Source organism: Aphidius gifuensis, linkage group LG2, assembly GCF_014905175.1.
Source record: "Aphidius gifuensis isolate YNYX2018 linkage group LG2, ASM1490517v1, whole genome shotgun sequence".
Classification (NCBI taxonomy): Eukaryota; Metazoa; Arthropoda; class Insecta; order Hymenoptera; family Braconidae; genus Aphidius; species Aphidius gifuensis.
Genome location: NC_057789.1, coordinates 23,927,328 through 23,941,851, shown reverse-complemented (window position 1 = coordinate 23,941,851; position 14,524 = coordinate 23,927,328). Strand labels below are relative to the sequence as shown.

The following is a 14,524-nucleotide window of genomic DNA, read 5'->3' as shown; positions in this document are numbered from 1 at the left end:
TTCATTTTTATATATTAATTTTATCAGTAACTTACATTTCCTATTGGTACTAAAAAAATATAAGGCTGTACAAAAAAAAATCAGTAACATATTTCATTTAGCGTTGAAATATAATCGAGTCATTTATAATGTTTGTTCTATCAATTTTTATCGTGCTTCAATATACGGAAATTTCAGCAAACTGTAAAATAAATATTACTGACGATTTACCACAATCAAACCAACCAGTTTATTTGCATAATGATAATAAAGGATTTATTTATCCACAATATGGATCAGATATAATTGAAATTGAAAGCAATATTAAGATATTATTATCATGTCCTGGCACAAAAATTGTAAATGATGAACTTGATATTCTTGGAAATGCTCCTTTCAATAATGTGAGTGTTGAATGTCTACCAGATGGAACATTTAATATTGAAGATATTATTTTCAACACATTAAAAGATATTAAATGTGCGAAAAATTCTCAAACAACTGAAATTCAAGATGACATTGAATGTGGACTTTGTGGATCCAAAGGATCCATTGGATTCAACATTTCAACTCCAGATGGGTAAATATTCAAATAGATAAAAAAAAAAAAAAAAAAATTGATTTATAATGTAAAATTAATAATTTTTCTGAATTAATATTTTAGATTATATGAATATTATCCAGTTATTAATTTTTGTCGTGAAAAAAAAATATTACATACAGTTTATGTACATTTAAAGGTATTATCACAAAAAAAACGTTATCCATCTCAACTTAAAGTAGATTTTCGTCAAGGATCATTATTTAAAAAGAAAAATATGAAACAAATTTATGAAAAAAAATGTGTATTTAGAAGAATTAACAAGATTCTTGGTAAATGTAAGATTGTAAAAAAATATATTGGTAAAGAAGAAGGTTGGTTGGAAAATAATGTTCTTGTAAATATACGCAAGTAATTACTATAAAATAACATTTGTTTCTAAAACAGATGCTACATTTTCATTTGAAAAGGGTCATTTAGTTGCGAAAGCTGATGTTATATTTTCTGCTCATAAGTATGCTACATTTAATTATGCCAATGCCGTGCCAATGTGGAAAACAATCAATCGAAGAAATTGGGTGCAACTGGAAAATGCTATCAGACAATATGCTGATAAAATAAAACGTGATCTTGATGTTTGGACAGGAAGTATTGGGGTTTTACAACTCAAAGACAAGGATGGTATATTACAAAATATTTATTTAAGACGTGATGAGAATTTTAAAAATGAATCAGTACCGGTACCAAAACTACTTTTCAAGGTTGTTTATGATGAAAAATATCAAGCTGGTATTGTTTTTGTTACAATTAATAATCCACATATTAAAATAATTGAGGACGAATATATTATTTGTAAAAATATTTGTGAGAAAGTATCATGGATTGAAGATAAAAAAAAAGATAATTTTGATAAATTATTTATTAATGGATATACATATTGCTGCGAGTATTCTGATTTTAGAAAATCATTTCCATATTTACCAATCGATGAAATAGAAAATATAATGGTCAATGATTTTTTTAATATATAGATTATTGTCTTAACAAAAAAGTAATAATAAAATTAATATTAAAAATTAAATATAACTATTTTTTATATGCGTGTAAAAATAAAAATTAAATTTATTCTGTATTTGTATTCAATAAATATAAATAAAGATTTTCCGGAAAATTAAATAAGAAAAAATTAAATAGATAAAAATTAAGTAGAAAAAGGGATTTATAAACAATGTGGTTTAGACCTTGGAATTATATAATTTACATATTTTATTTTATAAATAAATTATAATAGCTTGAAAAAAATTAATTCACTGTATTTAAAAATAAATTGAAATGTATTTTTGATTTCTGTCTATATAAAAATGTTAATTTTAAAAAAAATGAATGTAAAATTAATTTTAATAACTGAAAATGTCAACAATTTGATAAACAATATAAATAAATTTTTAAAATTACAATAAAAAGAATAATATAATATTAGATAAAATTTATTTAACACGTTTCTTAACTTTACGACTTACCACATTACCATGCTTCTCTTAACAAAAAATTATTTATAACTTTACGTTTTATATCCTATTATATAAATAACACAAGATAATTAAATTGAATAAGTTGATCATAATTGTAAAAATTTGATGGCCCTGAAAAGGGCCGATTTGGTTAAGTTTTTTTTTTTTTTTTTTTATCGTTTATTTAGTATCATCTGGTAGTATATATCGCAATCGTTCCTGGTCTTCTCGGTGGCTCAGGTGGAGGAGGTTTTGGAAATTCCTCTTTGAACTCCATGTTAATAGTTGGAAGACTGACTTTAAAATGTGATGTTCATCCACTTTGCGCTGCTTATAAACGTTTTTGGTTGTGAACAACGTACATAAAGGGGTGGAGCCATAAAGCCAGTCGTTTTTTCATTATAGCTCGGACGTTGTTGTTGATATTTAAATAGTATAATATATATGTATATAATAAATAATTAATTTTTATCTTAACTTCTTGATTATAATTTGAAAAAATAATAATAACGTGATAAGAAATTTAAAAATAAATCAGTATCAGTACCAAAACTACTTTTTAAGGTTATTTATGATGAAGAATATCAAGCTGGTATTGTTTTTGTTACAATTAATAATCCACATATTAAAATAATTGAGGATGAATATATTATTTGTAAAAATATTTGTGAGCAAGTATCATGGATTAAATGAATGAATATAATAATAATATAATAATAAAATTAATATTAAAAATTAAATATAACTATTTTTTATGTATAAATATAAAAATTAAATTTATATTCTGTATTTGTATTCAACAAATAAATAAATATTTTGCGGAAAATTAAATAAGAAAAAATTGAATAGATAAAAAGATATATAGAAATAAATCAAAATTAAATAGAAAAAGGGATTCATAGACAATGGAATTATAATTTATATTTTTTATTTGTAAATAAATTATAAGCTTGAAAAAAATTAATTCACTGTATTTGAAGATGTATTAAATGTATTAAATGTATTAAATGTAATTAAAATGTATTTTTGATTTCTGTCTATAAAAATGTTGATTCTAAAAAAAATAAACAATAGATAAACAACAGATATAACGAAATTTTTAAAATTACAATGAAAAGAATAATATAATATTAAATGAAATTTATTTAACACGTTTCATAACTATTAACTTTACAACTTACCACATTACCATGCTTCTCTTGACAAAAAATTATTCAACTTTACTATATGTTTTATATCCTATTACAATTATAAATAACACAAGATAATTAAAATTTAAATTGAATAAGTTGATCATAATATTGTAAAAATTTGATGGCCCTGAAAAGGGCCGATTTGGTTAAGTTTTTTTTTTTTTTATCGTCTATTTGGTATCATAACAGAATCGTTGCTGGTCTTCTCGGTGGCTCGGGTGGAGGAGGTTTTGGAAATTCTTCTTTGAACTCCATGTTGATAGTTGGAAGACTGATTTTAAAATGTGATGTACATCCATTTTGCGCTGCTTATAAACGTTTTTGGTTGTGAACAATGTACATAAAGGGGTGGAGCCATGAAGCCAGTCGTTTTTTCATTAGCTGCAGCTAATGTAATGCAGGGGACATATATTTCGTATGGAGAAAAAGAGGGAAAAAATCCATAAAAACTACTTTACATCTGGTGGCTTAATGCCCACCTTCAAGGCAAGAAAATAACTAAAAGCATAATCCGCCTAATCATAGAAAATCCTTTTTAAAATCGGCTGATACCGAACTCAGGCCCGAGCACCCCATGGTGCCCCCCGTGGCGGCTTATTGCAGATTATGGCCATTATGACCATCCGTATTTTTATTTTTTTTTGACTCGTTTCGTCTAGTTTTGCCAAAATCAAGGCTGATACCGAACTCAGGCCCGAGCACCCCATGGTGCCCCCCGTGGCGGCTTATTGCAGATTATGGCCATTATGACCATCCGTATTTTTATTTTTTTTTGACTCGTTTCGTCTAGTTTTGCCAAAATCAAAATAAGGGACTTAGTTTTTTTTCGTAAAATTTTTTTTTTCCAAGTTTTTTGAAGTAAAAAATCTGGCTAAGTAAAATAATGTAGATATTGGTTGTGTGTCTACAATTACAGCTAAGTAAAAAATCTAGCTAAGTAAAATATCTAGCTGAGTAAAATGATGTAGATATTGATTGTTTGGCTATGATTAAAGCTATGGTAAGTGAAAAATCTATAGCTAAGTAAAATAATGTAGATATTGATTGTGTGGCTACAATTACAGCTAAGTAAAAAATCTAGCTAAGTAAAATAATGTAGATATTAGTTGTTTGGCTATAATTAAAGCTAAGTAAAAAAATCTAGCTAAGTGAAAAATATAGCTAAGTAAAATAATGCAGATAATATGATTGTGTGGCTACAATTACAGCTAAGTAAAAATCTAGCTAATTAAAATAATATAGATATTGATTGTTTGGCTACAATTACAGCTAAGTAAAAAATCTAGCTAAGTAAAAAATTTTGCTGGTAAAATAATGTAGATATCTAAGTTTTTTTTTTTAAATTTAATTTTTTTTTCCAAGTCCATTATTTTTAGCTTGGCAAAACTAGACAAAACTAGTCAATAGATAAAAATAACAACGGACGGACATGGAAGCCAGAATGAACGATAAATCACGTTCCGCCTCCCTGGAGCGCTTGGGCCTGAGTTCGGACGTTGCCATTTATAGATATATATTTATTAGATTATAGTTGGTCCTGGAATAAATTACAATACTATTGTAAAGTTCGTTGAAAAACAAGTAAATTTTCATTCATCTTACTTATTATTATTATAATTTTTTCTTTCAATTATTAATTATTGAAATATTAGCAAAAAAATGACGCTCAAGAATAATTTTATTTATATATGAATTAGATTTTTATCATTTACCGCTTAAAAAATTACCTTTTGCAATTTGCAATTTTTTCTAAAAAACATCATTTAAACATAAATTGGGGTTGTATTAAGGCATTGTTTTTATGAACTGTTTGAGATGAAAAAAATTAAAAAAATAGACAAATCACACGGAGAGAAATCCGCAGCAAATATTACTGTAGTGGTATCGTAAAAATCATAGCTGACGTCATTAAAGTGACTAATTCCCACTTATTATAATGATTATTACGAGGGGGAAGTCACTCCAAAATTTAGTGTACACCAGATTACAGATTACCGGTAATCATGTAATCTTTCCAATGATTACACAAGATTACTTTTTTTGTAATCACAAAGAATCCCAGTAATTTTTTATGATTACACTTAAAATTCAAAGATTTCAAAAAGATTACACAAGATTATTGAAGATTATACCTGCAGATTACAGATTACCTGTAATCATGCAATATTCCTAATGATTAAATAAGATTACTTTTTTTTGGTAATCACAAAGATTCCCTGTAATCTTTTATGATTACACTTAAAATTCAAAGAAAAAAAAGAAAAAATAATGAATAACGAATAAAGAAAAAAAATTAGTATACTATACATGTGCATGTATACACACGAATGTGCGATTTGAAAACAGAGAAGAGAAGATTACAAGAAATTTTCGCAGAATACAGATATACGACGTAAGATTACTGGTGATTACATAAAATTTTTAAAGATTATCGATGATTATAAAAGATTACAAGAGTACTTGAGATTACAAGGATTACACAATTTTTCTGTAATCATTTCTGTAAGATTACAAGATTAAAATTACTGAAGAAGAACTTATCAATGATTCTTCAGTTATTATTGGATAAATAAATTTTATGATTAAAAAAAAAAAACCAAATAATTTATCAACAAAATGTTTTAAAAAAAAACAATTTTGTTTTTATATTTTTCATTCTAATTATTATTTTTTTTTTGTTTTTTCAATATGTTTAAATAAAGATTTTTTTTAATTTGTAAACAAAAAAAAAACTTTATAAATTTAAAATTATCTAAGTTAATAATTATTTAAATTTAAATTCAATTAAGCACGTATGGTTTTTTTTATTCTTCAAATATGTTAAATAAAATTTAAGTGGAAATTTAATATTAGTCTTTTTTGGTTCATATTGAATATGAATAATTATTTAAACAAAATATTTATACATTTTCAAGATTTGTGAGATTATAAATAGTGCAATTAGTACACAAAAAAAAATAGAAATACTTTGTTTTATTTATAAATTAAAATAGTTAATAATGAGGATTTTAAAATGATTGAATATTGATTTATAAAATTGACCAAAGTAGATTGAATATATTGTTTATATTACTCTTCATTTAATTATTAATTTATTACTAATTTTTAATTGCTATATTTGGGTAATTTTCTTCCACGAAAATATAAAAAAAATTATTTGTAAAGACCAGAAATATTTGTTGTTTAGAAAATTGAAAAATGACGATTAAAAAATTAATTTATTTATAACTTTTCAATGGAAATTATGTTATTAAATAATTGTTAACATAGCTATAAAAAAATTAATATATAAATAAACATGCCTGAATTTTAATAGTATTTTTTTGTCTGTTTTGTTTTTTTGTCTTTTTATTTTTTACAGCCATAAATGTCCTAGAATAAATAAAAGTGAACTGATTGAATTTTATTGTCTTAATTATTTAGGCTTAATTTTAAAATTTAAATTAAAAAAAAAATTATTATTTAACAAATAAAAAACAAGTACAATTTAATATTGTAATTTTTGTTAACATCTATAACTCGATGGCTCTGTCCTCACTCAGTGCTTTGTAAACAATTAATTATCTCGAATTTTTCGAATTGTTAATATGATATTTCGTCATTTATTAGAACAAAAATATATAAGTTATTTTTTTAAAATGTTTTTAAATTGTTTAAACATTGTCGATTGTTGTAATAACAACAAAAACATTGTGACACTGAGATATTGAAAAACTAGACATGATAATTGCATATTAATTGTTACGTTTAGTGTCATACTGAATATTATGTGTTTTTATTTTATGAAAGATGAATTTTTTGGGTATTTAAATAATGGAAAATAATAAATAAATATTATTCATAACATTAGATAAAAATTAATTAATGTTAATAGTTAATGCTTTTTATAAAATTGATTGAAGAGTTGTTGTGGTCAGAGGATGAATATTTCTCTGCACGGTCCGCGCTTCTGAATTCAGCTCGTGACTCACGCGCCTGCCTTTAAGTTGTTCTTTTAATTTTATCAGTGCTGTTACTTTTATATTATTATAAATAAATAATTCAACGATGGCTGATAAGTCTGCATCACCAGTTCCAGAAGTTGTTGCTCCAGCAAAAGCTGAAGCAGTGAAAAAAGCAACTACTGCAAAAAGTGCAAAGGCCAAGGCACCAAAGGCACTCAAGGCTCATCCAAGTACTGCTGATATGGTCAAGGCTGCAGTCAAGGATCTTGCTGAACGTAATGGATCATCACTTCAAGCTATTAAAAAATACATGGCTGCCAATTATAAACTTGACACTGAGAAACATGCATTGTTCATCAAGAAATATCTCAAGTCTGCTGTAACATCTGGTGATCTCATTCAAACTAAAGGTAAAGGTGCATCTGGATCATTCAAACTTGCTGCATTGAAAAAAGCAGCAAAGACTGAATCAAAGCCAAAAATTGTTAAAAAACCAACATCACCAAAAAAAGTTAAAGCTGTTAAAAAACCAGCAGCAGCTAAAAAAGCTGAAACAGCAAAAGCCATTGCCAAGAAAGTTACAGCACCAAAAAAAGCTGTTGCAGCAAAAAAACCAGTTGCTGAAAAGAAAACAACAACAGCTGTTGCAAAAGTTGTCAAACCAAAGGCATCAAAAAGTCCAAAAGCTAAAAAAGCAACTAAAGCACCAACTGCCAAGCCTAAATCACCAAAACCAAAAAAGGCTATTGCTCCAAAAAAAACAGCTAAAGCAGCAGCAGCACCAAAAAAAGTTGCAGCAAAAAAATAAATTTATTCATCATACAAAATGGATAAATACTAAAAAAAAAATCGGCCCTTTTCAGGGCCATCAATTTGCTCAAACGTTTTAAATAACTATATCAATTTATTAACTCCAAATCCTACATGTACCTGAATATTTATTTTGTTTATTATAACAAGAAACTATCACTGATTAAAATATAGTCAATGATAAACAAATTATTTTTTTTTGCTTTATTTGTTATCTTGAAAAAAAAAATAATGTTGACGTATTTTTATGACATGACGTTGTTTATTTTTTCTTTCAGTTGCTCCAAAATGCATTATATAGAAATATTCTGATTATGGGGTTGTTTTTTCTTAATTGTACTGGAAATATAGATCTTGAAAATGGGGGTTTAAACATTACGTGGCTCTAGATCCCCAGAAGGTCGAAACTAACTTTGGTATACGATCCTCGGCGATCGGAACAGCCGATATATCGCCAATATATATCGGATACTTTTTGATCCGATATACCGAGTACTTTTCAACCCGATATATCGGATAACCGACGTATGAAACAAAAAATATCCGATATATCGATAGTGAATACTTTTAAAGGTATCGCACATTCCTATTTTGGTAAACAAAATTCAATATCGAATATACGTTTTATCGAACTTAAATACACTGATGCATGTATATAGTAAAACGTTATATATATATAGGTTGATAATCGTTGCATACATATGAATATATACATATACATGAAATGGATAGTATTCAGCGTTATATAAATTTGTTGGCCCTGAAAAGGGCCGATTGGTTTATGTTGTGTGGTGCCGGTTGTTTACTTGGAGCTGGTGTATTTGGTGACTGCCTTGGTGCCTTCACTGACGGCATGCTTGGCAAGTTCACCAGGAAGAAGAAGACGAACAGCAGTCTGGATTTCCCGTGATGTAATGGTTGATCTCTTGTTGTAATGAGCCAATCGGGATGCTTCAGCAGCAATACGTTCAAAGATATCGTTGACGAAACTGTTCATGATGCTCATGGCCTTGGATGAGACACCAGTGTCTGGATGAACTTGTTTCAATACCTTGTAGATGTAGATTGCGTATGATTCCTTCCTCTTCTTCCTTCTCTTGGACTTGTCAGTCTTGGTGATGTTTTTTTGAGCCTTGCCGGCTTTTTTAACAGCTTTACCACTTGCTTTTGGAGGCATGTTGATAGTTTGAGGATCAACTTGGAAATTGTGAGGGTCGGCCTTTTTCGGCCGCTTTTAACTATTTTTCATTGTGAACAGCGCACCAATAGCGTTAGAGAACGAGCAATTGTGGGCAAAGGAGAGTTGTGATTGTTGCGCTGTTTACAATTTTGTTGCTATTCTTTACTAAAAGAGTGACTAAAAGGGTGAAAACGCCACGCGATTGGTGCGCAGTTGCGGCAAAAAAGTCCATAAAAGCCGTTTTTCGAGGCCCAACAGTATCAGTCTTCTCTTGCACGCCTTACGAGTCGTGTATTCATTAAGCATCAAATTTACTCCAAAAACTCCAAGTCATCATGTCTGGCCGTGGCAAAGGTGGTAAAGCAAAGGGAAAGTCAAAGACACGTTCAAACCGTGCTGGACTTCAATTCCCAGTTGGACGTATCCATCGTTTACTCCGCAAAGGTAACTACGCTGAACGTGTTGGTGCAGGTGCACCTGTTTACTTGGCTGCCGTTATGGAATATTTGGCTGCTGAAGTTCTTGAGTTGGCAGGTAATGCTGCTCGTGACAACAAAAAAACAAGAATCATTCCACGTCATCTTCAATTGGCCATCCGTAACGACGAAGAGTTGAACAAATTACTCTCTGGTGTAACCATTGCCCAAGGTGGTGTCTTACCAAACATCCAAGCTGTTCTTTTACCAAAAAAGACTGAAAAAAGCAGTGCTTAAATTCAACAAGTTATCAACAATCAAACCAACCGGCCCTTTTCAGGGCCATCAATTAATTTAAAACGATATGTTACGTTCTTTGAAATTTCATTCAGTACGATTTATGAATTTTTTATTTTAGGAAAAAAAAAAATCTTATTTCCATTCAAATGATTCACTCTCAAATTTTAAATTTATTTTTCTTTGGTCTATCGAACAATAGAAAAAAATAGATACTCGTTACCAAATTTTAATTGAAAAAACAAATACATTTTTAATCTGGAAATTTTGGAGTAATTTATTTGTTTATATTTTCATGCAAACATGTTTATTATTTTGCTCCGAAATTTTGGAGTAAATTTTATGTACACGCATGCCTATGTACTTATATTAGTCGTCTGCGCAACGCTCAAGTATTGATTTTCCACAAGACTCACACAACGTTGAACACCTGTCGATCTCTATGTGTATGTGTCGGACTTCTTAAGAATTTATAAAAAAAAAAAAAAAAATTCTGGTTTACTCTAAAATTTTAAAATAATTTTTCTGTGGCTTTTAAAACAATAACAAAAAAAGATATTGTTAATAAATATCTTAAAAAAAAAAAAGTTTAGTGTCGCTCTGTAAATTTTTGGAGTAGTTTGATTGTTTACATTTCGATATACATATGTTTAATATCCCACTCCGAAATTTTGGAGCAAAGTGCTCGCATGTCTGACCTATATCAGTCGTCTGCGCAACGCCAATTTATTGATTTTTTTTATGCCTTACCCATGGCCTTACCCAACGTTGAACATCTGTTAAACATGTGTGCGTCTTCAACACAACGAAATATGTTTAAAACGTGCACATAATCACATCTGGTTTTTAATTCTTTTAATTTTTCGTCTTATATTGTTATTGTTATCGATTTATTTAAAGACAAGTATTTATATCAAAATGAACGAGATCATTCAACATTTGATTTACTTAATTTAAGACACTGAATGCAAGACGTAAAGAAGTATTTTAAACAAAAACGTTTCGACACAAATCGGAGCAGAAAAGAATAAAAAAATATTGTTATACTACTTCATATATAAGATTGGTCAAAATGATGGTATATATATATCAGTTGAAATTGAATGAATATTTTCTAGTTTGATTAATTTTATGGCCCTGAAAAGGGCCGATTGTTTTGGTTGGTGTTGATGATATGATGCTCTAAGCACGTTCTCCTCGGATACGACGTGCCAATTGAATGTCCTTTGGCATGATGGTGACACGCTTGGCGTGAATTGCACACAAGTTGGTGTCTTCAAAGAGACCAACGAGGTAGGCTTCACTGGCTTCCTGGAGTGCCATAACAGCTGATGACTGGAATCTCAAGTCGGTCTTGAAGTCCTGAGCAATTTCACGAACAAGACGCTGGAATGGCAACTTGCGGATCAAAAGCTCAGTACTTTTTTGATAACGACGGATTTCACGAAGTGCTACTGTTCCTGGACGATAACGATGTGGCTTCTTGACACCACCAGTTGCTGGTGCACTCTTACGAGCTGCCTTGGTGGCAAGTTGTTTACGTGGAGCCTTGCCTCCAGTTGATTTACGGGCTGTTTGCTTGGTACGAGCCATGTCGAATGTTGTTGTTGCTTGGTTGAAGAACACAAGTGAAATGTGATTTTCGGAGTTTGGGGTTGCAGTTTTATGCACTTTGAAGCACTGGTTTACTGCACACTCATTGGCCGTCGACAAAATAGTAGGATAAGCCTTTTTTTCTATTAGCTGTTGACTGAATACTGTGAGAACATTTTTTTTTCATTGGCTCAGAGCCAAAAAGTGAGGGTAAAGTGTGCCAGAAAAAGTCCATAAAACCGCGGTTTTGGGGTGTCCGAGCATCAGTTTCGACTTGTTCGTCTAACAGTTAACACAACTACAACCTATTCAACATGACTGGCCGTGGTAAAGGAGGCAAAGGACTTGGAAAAGGAGGAGCAAAACGTCATCGTAAAGTATTGCGTGATAATATCCAAGGTATCACTAAACCAGCTATTCGTCGTTTGGCTCGTCGTGGTGGTGTAAAACGTATCTCTGGATTGATCTACGAAGAGACCCGTGGTGTACTCAAGGTATTCCTAGAAAACGTCATCCGTGATGCAGTCACATACACCGAACACGCCAAGAGAAAGACAGTCACTGCCATGGATGTTGTCTATGCATTGAAACGTCAAGGACGCACACTCTACGGTTTCGGAGGTTAAGCTTTCTCTACACACAACTCTAGTCACATCAACAATCAAACCAATCGGCCCTTTTCAGGGCCATCAAATATTTCAAACGATATGTTATATTCTTCATATTTTTAATCAACACGATTCTTCAAAAAAAAATTTAATATATCTACTCTGAAAAAAAATGGACACTTGTTAAGAATTTTCATTTAAAAAAACTAATATATATCTACTGTGAATTTCGGAGCAGTTTGATTCACTCACACATGTTTATTATTTTACTCCGAAATTTTGGAGTAAACTTTGCCTAACATATATTGGTCATCTGCGCAACGCCAAATGCAAGTATTGATTATCTTCTAGCGACTCACACAACATTGAACACCTGTCGATCGCTATATATATATACATGTGTATATATGTGTCCGACAATTGCAGCCGCCTAGTAGCGCTCGCGAATAGAACGTTCAAACGTTGATGCATTAGACGTACTAAAAAAAAAATTACACAAAGTGCACTATGTTTTTTTTTTCCATTGTCTAAAAAACCAAAGAGTGCATTAGAAATTTCACTGATGTAAACGATTGATAAAACGGTTATAAAGTATTTTTATTGTTCAAATAAAACTCATTAATATAAGTATACTCATACATAGAAGTCCAACTTTATTATATCACATTTATAATATATATGTTATTACAATAATCAAAAAAATATATATTACTCAAATATTTTTCTAACATTTAAATTTAATTACTAGCTATTTTTATCTCAATCCATTCGACAAATGCAGAGACTCGAGTGAATACACTTGGTGCTCCAAGGGTACCACATGGTATAATTCCCCAAGAAACAATTCCAATAACTTCATCATCTTGTTGAGGTTGTCTTGAAATAAGTGGTCCACCAGAATCACCCTGTACAAGAATAAATAAAGTCCATTAAAAATTATATATAAACAAATATATTAATAATAAATTTATCTGTTTAATTTGTAATAACTTACACTGCATGCAGAGTAACCTCCAGTAAGTGGACCAGTACAAATATTTGTTTCATGAAGAGGTGATGGTCCAACAATTTGTTCAAGACTACTTCTACAAGTATCCAAATCAATAATTGGAAATACAGCTGTTTGAAGATTTGATGGAAGAGTTGTACCAGATGGAACAATTGAACCCCAACCAGTCAATACTGCATCACCATTATGAAGAATGCCTTGTTTGGGTAATTTAATTGGTGATACCCATTGATTTATAACAAGAGAAACTTTTAATTTAAGAATAGCAACATCATATGGTGCAACTCCTCTGTAAAAAACAATTTAAAAAAATTTCGATTATTTAATTATCAATTAATTTAATTACTATTACTTTTAGAAATTTCTAAATTTTACCCTGAATAACTTTCATGAATAAATGATGCTTCAACTTCAATTGATTGTTCTTCATTTTCTTGTTCATTTAATACATGTTTACCAGCTTTAACAATAAAAGAACCATAATCTGGAACTGCAAGAACACAATGTCCTGCTGTTAATATCCATCTTTCACTAATTATTGAACCACCACAAAAATGACTGACTTGTGTTAAAGGTGGTGTTCCCCATTGTAGACTAACTTGATGAGGATAATTATTTTTAACAGCCTCTGAACCTCCAACAATTTTAGTTATATCAAATTTTGTATTTGAGTAGCCTAGATAAGGCTTTGATGATTCAGGAGCATAGCCTATTTATAAATAATTTAAAAAATTAAATTTATCAATTAAATTTGTAAATGTTAAAATTTTTAATTTAATTATATAGCTATAATGATTATTTAAAATATATTTTATTTTACTTACGAGCTTCAGCTACAGCTAGGAAAATTCCCAAGATTATTATTAACTTTGATGACATGTTATTGAATGATTAAATTATTTTTCTTGGCTTCTTTATATATGAAAATTTAAACATCAATGTGATCAAGCAGATTGTGTGATAACAATCAGATAAACGTAAAATTTTCTTGAATTTTTATTTTAACATGTACTTGAGATATTTATCTTCATTCAAGTGACAATCCATCATTTTCACATAGTCACTAAATTATTATCTATCTAGCTAATTGCACATAAATTGATAAAAAGATGATGAAATCAGTTGTTGTCTTGTTGATTCAATAGATTAGCGTACAATTGGTAACAATGCATATGTATACATAACTATATATGGTTTTTTTTATTTCTAAATATCAAATTAATGATGTTCAAAATCAAGTTAGAAAATTTAATTTATTTACCATAGAATAAATATTAATCTCATCGTAGAAAGCTAAATAAGGTTATAGCTCACAATATACCTATAATTGTTATACGCATAAGGAGAGTAATAATTATTCTTTTATGATTCACATCATTTATTTTTATTCTTATTCCAGTTTCTACAACTTTTTTCCTTTTTTCTGTGTAATTGTAACATTTG

The 14,524-nt window shown here is 29.3% G+C and overlaps 6 protein-coding genes across 6 annotated transcripts; 3 read left to right on the top strand and 3 right to left on the bottom strand.

The window, feature by feature from the left end:
* The first annotated feature begins 7,239 nt into the window (after positions 1-7,239).
* On the top strand, positions 7,240-8,037 carry LOC122849598 (histone H1-like). Its single transcript, XM_044148365.1, has one exon. It carries the CDS (start codon positions 7,272-7,274, stop codon positions 7,974-7,976), a length of 705 nt encoding a protein of 234 aa, XP_044004300.1. The 5' UTR covers positions 7,240-7,271; the 3' UTR covers positions 7,977-8,037.
* A 590-nt stretch (positions 8,038-8,627) lies between these two features.
* Positions 8,628-9,171, bottom strand: LOC122849640 (histone H2B). The gene has a single exon (XM_044148412.1). The coding sequence runs from the start codon at positions 9,153-9,155 to the stop codon at positions 8,781-8,783; it is 375 nt and encodes a 124-aa protein (XP_044004347.1). The 5' UTR covers positions 9,156-9,171; the 3' UTR covers positions 8,628-8,780.
* A 272-nt stretch (positions 9,172-9,443) lies between these two features.
* Positions 9,444-9,871, top strand: LOC122849632 (histone H2A). The gene has a single exon (XM_044148402.1). The coding sequence runs from the start codon at positions 9,494-9,496 to the stop codon at positions 9,869-9,871; it is 378 nt and encodes a 125-aa protein (XP_044004337.1). The 5' UTR covers positions 9,444-9,493.
* A 1,175-nt stretch (positions 9,872-11,046) lies between these two features.
* LOC122849621 (histone H3) lies at positions 11,047-11,483 on the bottom strand. The gene has a single exon (XM_044148391.1). The coding sequence runs from the start codon at positions 11,462-11,464 to the stop codon at positions 11,054-11,056; it is 411 nt and encodes a 136-aa protein (XP_044004326.1). The 5' UTR covers positions 11,465-11,483; the 3' UTR covers positions 11,047-11,053.
* A 275-nt stretch (positions 11,484-11,758) lies between these two features.
* LOC122849656 (histone H4) lies at positions 11,759-12,090 on the top strand. The gene has a single exon (XM_044148428.1). The coding sequence runs from the start codon at positions 11,779-11,781 to the stop codon at positions 12,088-12,090; it is 312 nt and encodes a 103-aa protein (XP_044004363.1). The 5' UTR covers positions 11,759-11,778.
* Positions 12,091-12,700: 610 nt separating this feature from the next.
* Positions 12,701-13,979, bottom strand: LOC122849591 (trypsin-like). Its single transcript, XM_044148357.1, has 4 exons — positions 13,906-13,979; positions 13,457-13,790; positions 13,067-13,370; positions 12,701-12,977 (listed from the first exon to the last, which is right to left on the bottom strand). The coding sequence occupies exons 1-4, from the start codon at positions 13,958-13,960 to the stop codon at positions 12,810-12,812; spliced, it is 861 nt and encodes a 286-aa protein (XP_044004292.1). The 5' UTR covers positions 13,961-13,979; the 3' UTR covers positions 12,701-12,809.
* Positions 13,980-14,524: the final 545 nt, after the last annotated feature.